Here is a 5,993-nt window from a genome sequence, read left to right on the forward strand (position 1 = left end):
TGTGCCTTATATCAATTCTCTCGAATTTTACCTTGAGCTCTTGAATGGACTGAATCAGGGATGAGCTTCCATGTCTCCCCTGCGACGCTTTTTGAATCAGCAACAATGCACATTTTGAGTCCGTTTCCACCACTATCTTGCTGATGCCCAGTTCGTTAGCCAGCTTAACTCCAACATAGAACTCCAAAGTTCTGCCTGGGTTATGGTGCAAACCCCTATATTCATACTAAAACCTGCAGTGGTGTGATCTTTCCCGTCTCTAATAAGGCTACCGTAAACTCCTTTATAACCGGGTTAGAGGACCGAATTATCGACGTTAAGCTTGGCCCAACTCCAATTTGGTGGTTCCCATCCTACAAGCTCATCTCTGGTAACCTTGAGAATACGACTACTATGCTTTGTAATCCTCATGATAAAATTGTAATCTTCAGCTAACCTTCGTATCATCTGGTGTAATTGCGCATTTTGTAGGTTCTCATTCTTGAAGATGAAGTTATTTCGGCATCTCCAAGCTGTGTTACAAGCTGTTACAAAGATTATGGGCCAGGGAGTTCCATACTGCCTTTGAGAGACCAGGGTAAGATTCGTTCTTAGCCAATCGTGAAAGGATAGATTGAAAAACATATCCTGTGTGTCTTTATTTACGATGCTAATCCAAGTCGTACGGATGTAGGGGCAATCCCGCGGGACATAGAGCAACGTCTCTTCTTCTCCGCAACCTCTAGGGCAATTGCTATCTTCTGTGAGATTTCTATTCTTTCTTTTGCTATTTGTTAAAAGCGCCTCATGCATCATGAGCCATCTAAAGGATTTGAGTCTTTAAGGTAACTCGATCTTCCAAAGCTGCTTATAAATTTTGTTAGTATTTTTACTATTTCTGAAATAGGTATAGGCTGATTTTACTGTGAAAATGCCATCTACTGCTGGTAGCCACCCAATAAATCTTCTCCAATAGTAGGAGTCTTTAGAACCTGAATGTGGTCAACGATCTCCTCCGGTAGAACCTGGGAGAGAGCTACCCAGTTCCAAGACCTTAGATTATTTGTATAGTTACAAACCCGCTCACAAAGTTTCTCCCCATTAAGGTCAATTAGTGCACGCTCCTTTACATTGGAAATACCCGGGATCCAGTGATCATGCCAAAAGTAGGTATTATTCCCATCACATATCCTCCATATTAGGTTTTCTTTGAATTTATCCCAAACCTTCAAGATACCAATCCATGCATTCAAGTTGCTGTCCTTCCTCTTTACTTTCGGAATAGTATCATTTCCACCCCCATACTTCGCTCGCATAACTTTTACCCAAAGCGCCTCTCTATTCACTACAGCAGAGGCGGAGCCTAGCGGCGGAGAAACAGCGGCCCTAGCCAAAAACACCGCTAGTTGAGAAGATCCCGGCAGAGATCAGCGGCGGTCTGGCAGGTACCGCTAAACGCCCCTGGATAGCGGCCGTGCAGTCCGAACCACTGCGAATTTGGTGTATATATCTTCAACCCTCCTGATTTTACCTAACCTCTTGGCGCGAACGAAAGCACGAGCAGAGGCACGAAGAGCACCCAACCTAAATCTGGCGCAATCTACCAGCGAGTACACCCAAAAACGCCGCTAGGTGAGTTTCAATTCCCCCTTTTACCTTACTGCCATTAATTGAGACCCCCTCCCCCCAATTTTGCAGAAACCCGTCACTTGATTTTGGTAGCGCGCCAAACACGAGCGGGAGCAGAGCCGCGTACCATCTGCTCCACCCGGCGCTTTCGTCGTGGCTGTCGAATCACACAGCGGCCAACCGTGGTTCTATCACCGGCGACGAAGTTGAGCATCTCATCGGTAGTGCGAGAAACTGCGACACCGTCCTCCATCGTGCGCGAATCCTAGCTATCACTGCCTCCCCCTTTCATTGGTTTGTTCTTCCACATTGAGCTTTTCTTCACATTTTCATTATTGGTTCAGAGTTCTGAACATGTATTTGTCTATATGTTCTATAAATTGTGGTTAATTGAAGCTGTTTCAAGTTAGGGATTTCATTCAGTACGATTAATTAGCAGATTGCAAGTTTATCTTCCAAAAGATCACAAAAATTAGAGTATAATACATCTGTCCATGATCATCAAGGATGAATTGCTCTGTTAATTTTTATATTCAGTATTGAGACTTGATTGGTTCACGTTAATATCGTCTATCTCTCACCCTTGAGTGAATCTCTTATTGTGTAGACAGATAGAGTACTTTTCACTTTGTGTGATGAGTGTGGAGCTGAGAAACAAGGTTGAGTGGTTTGAGTGAACAAAAAAGCATGTTGATACCATTGGTTTGATTTAATTTTACAGATTCTTTGATGCTCAATCGATTGTTCATTGTTTCTTTTTTCCTCCCCTTTTTCTTACGATGGATCATCAAATTTATATTGCCTTCTTAAACCTGCTATAGTTAGTTGAACTTGAAGGGTAATCGTGTGAGTTGGATTCAATCAAGCAATATTTTGAATGAGAGAAAAGAAAATCCCATTAGCCTTTGAACCATCACTGAACCCCCTCCCTGTGTATGTTGCTTTTAAAGTGTGAAATTAAAATAGACTAATCTAGTTACAAGGTTCTGGACTAATCCTGATATATAGATGCAAAGTGGTTGTCATCATTCCTTTTAGGTGCGTGTACAGAACTATGCGACATACAAACGCTACAGTTTTCATAATGATCTCCATTGTGCTCTTTGCATTCTATCCTGCATCTATGGTCTGTCTCTAAGCTTGGAAATTTGAATCCACTATGATAAATTTGATTTATTAATATTGCATCCATTCATCTTTTGCATATGTGAGTAGTGGAATTGATCATTCTCCTAGTTAGGAAAAGGATTATAATAACAAGGATTTGAGCCTGATGTAGCCATAATATTGTAAATGTGTTATAACCAATACTTACCTGCATTGACAACTTCTCACCATTGCATCTTTTGCCTATTATTAGTAATATTAAAGTGAAATAAGCAATATTATGTGAGTTTTGGATATTGTTGGATAATTGATAATATAGTATATTTGGTGACATTCTAATTTCCAAAAACTCTGACTAATGAATGAAATGTTGAAGTCAAGAGGAGTTATTAAGTTCTAACAAACATATAGATACATGAGTCTTTATTTCGTTTTTAGTTTGACTGATTGGTACCTGTTACGTTCAACAAATTGCAACAGAATATAGAGGTTTCCTTTGTATTATTATTTATGTTAAACTTGAAAGTAGTGCTTAACTAGTTTCCGCAGCTAGCTAGCTTGGTTGGTTTATATACTAATTATTGTTAGAGAACTTAGTTTACATAAGATAGGATTTTGGGCATTTTTCCAGGTATGAAAAACAATGAAGATATTATGGACTCTGCGTGTTTACTTATAAAGTTTCATTTTTTTATTGACTTCAATTTATTTCGCTTGACCATAGTATCTTCTTTCTACTTCTTGCTTGGGTAATACAGTTTCCTGTTACAAGGCAAATGAAGCCAAAAAATCAAACGAACTCAACTAAATTATTTATCATTATTACTATAATTATTAATGTTATAGCATCTCCCTTACCATGGCTCAAAACCAAATTTTTTTGTTTGCCCATTTTTTTTCCAAGTAAAAGAACAATATTGATTTCTCAAAACCTGTTACAAGTGATTTTTTCGATATATTGAAATTGAGTTGAGGGGTTAATAATTTATTCTTTTTCACTGAAACTCATTTATTCTATTTACACGGTCGAAAACAATTATAGCAGGGGAACTATAATAAGACCTTCTTATAAGCATACAAGGAGTAATATATCCTTAAATTTTATGAATCTAACCTCCATCTGTTATTGTCGTTATTTTAACCCCTTTTTATTAAATTTCTTTTAATTCTAACTTTTAATACTATTTTGTCTTCCATTTTTGAGATATTTTAAAGATTCTATTCACTGTACATGATCATTGTTTAGTTATGTTTGTTGACCTATTTATTTTTTAATTTTAACAGTTATTCTTGGTTTCTTTTTCAATTTTTAAGGTAGCTTTTCTTTATCTTTTTTTTTTGGACTTAGAACCAGCAATTCTTTCTACCAGTATTCTTTTAAGAAAGCACGGAATTTTAAACATGAGTAAGCCTCCTTCCCAATACCTTTCATGTTCTTCATGTTATCTGGGATGCACTCAACTTTGTTTCTGTTTCCGTTTTGAGTTATTGCGTTGCTCCCTACATAGTTTTTCTTGTAATATATTGTCGAGTTTATTACGTATGGTACTCTTCCATATCATAATTGTGATAGACTATTATTGGTTCACCTGACACACACCCCATTTTTTATTTGGTTTTTTTAGTTCTATGTATTTTTTTAGTAATTATCTATTTGTATGTGCTATTTCATTTACTTAGACATTGATAAGAGCTGGATTACAAAGCCACGAGGTAGTGTAGAATATAGGGATGGACTGAATATATTCCTAGACTTCGCATTTGTCAATGCATCATCCGATGGGATGATACATTGTCCATGCCCTATGTGTGGGTTCCGGTTTTTCCAGACTAGAGAAGATGCATACGATCATCTTCTGATGAAACCATTTCCCCCTAACTATACCTTTTGGTTACATCACGGTGAGAGGATCGTAGACGAGAGGCCCAGCGGTAGGGAAGAACTAGATCCCACTATAAATTCAGGAGATCAAATGTGTGACATGATCCACGACGCATTCGATTTGCCGGGACTGCAGAGTGAGGATGAAGATCCCATGGATGGGCATGCTAGAGACGTTGCGGATGGGTTGCCGTACTTATCTGATGAACCTAGTCATGAGGCTCGTGCCTTTCAAGACTTGCTTAAGGACGGCGAGCAGGAATTATATCCGGGATGTTCAAGATTCTCGAAGCTGTCTTTCCTGGTGAGGCTGTACCATATAAAGTGCATGTGTGGAGTGAGCAACAAGGCTTTTGGATTGATTCTAGAGCTATTAAGGGATGCCTTTGAGCATGCACAGATTCCGAAGACCTTGCACGATGCCAAGAGGATCATAAGGAAGTTGGGTATTGAGTACAAGAAGATAGATGCATGTCCGAATGACTGCATGCTATACCAGGGTTCCGACCATGACCTGTCTAGATGTAAACGGTGTGGAGCATCCAAGTGGAAGCAGAAGACCAGGAAGAATTCTGTAGTAAGGATCAACGTCATTGTCAAGAAGAATGGTAAACCTCAGGCGGCGAAAGTTCTTCGTTATTTTCCTCTGATTCCACGGTTGCAGCAGTTATCCATGTCTAGAAAGACAGCTGTGGACATATTGTGGCACAAGAGAGGCACCAACTCTGACGGTTTCTTGAGGCATCCCAAAGACGGCGAGGGTTAGAAAGCATTTGACATGAGATATACTGACTTTTTTGGCGATCCGCGCAGTGTTCGCTTAGCCTTGGCCAGTGATGGCATCAATCCTTATGGAAATCTCAGTTCAAAGTACTCAATATGGCCAGTGATTCTTATTCCATACAACTTACCCCCATGGATTTGCATGAAACAAACCAACTTTATACTCTCTATGATCATTTCCGGTCCTAAAATGCCTGGCAATGACATAGATGTATACCTACAGCTCCTGATCGATGAGTTGAAGCAGTTGTGGGCCGGTGTTGATACCTACGACGCCAGTGAGAAGAAAACATTCAAGATACGTGCTGCGTTGATGTGGACTATCAGCGAATTTCCTAGCTTGGGCAATTTATCTGGTTGGAATACGTACGGTGGGAGAGCCTGCCCCACGTGTAATTTGGACGCCGAGACTATGCGACTCACCTTCAGTCAGAAATGGTGTTATATAGGTCATCGGCGCTTCTTGAATCGCGATCACAGATTTAGACAAGACCGGATTAGATTTAATGGTAAAGTAGAGGATAGATCCCCACCTACCAAATTGACTGGCAGGGATGTCCTGAGACAATTGGAGGGTGTGCCCGTCTCATAGGGCAAGGTACAAACGGTGGGC

At 39.8% G+C, this 5,993-nt stretch overlaps 1 protein-coding gene across 1 annotated transcript; it reads left to right on the forward strand.

Annotated features, from left to right (window-relative positions):
• On the forward strand, positions 4,374 to 5,363 carry LOC107647292. The gene has a single exon (XM_016351385.1). It carries the CDS (start codon positions 4,374 to 4,376, stop codon positions 5,361 to 5,363), a length of 990 nt encoding a protein of 329 aa, XP_016206871.1.

The sequence above is a fragment of the Arachis ipaensis genome, chromosome B06 (genome assembly GCF_000816755.2).
Source record: "Arachis ipaensis cultivar K30076 chromosome B06, Araip1.1, whole genome shotgun sequence".
NCBI classification, from domain to species: Eukaryota; Viridiplantae; Streptophyta; class Magnoliopsida; order Fabales; family Fabaceae; genus Arachis; species Arachis ipaensis.

Coding starts and splice junctions, on each gene's coding strand:
- LOC107647292 (XM_016351385.1), top strand. CDS start 4,374: ATGTGCTATTTCATTTACTTAGACATTGATAAGAGCTGGATTACAAAG.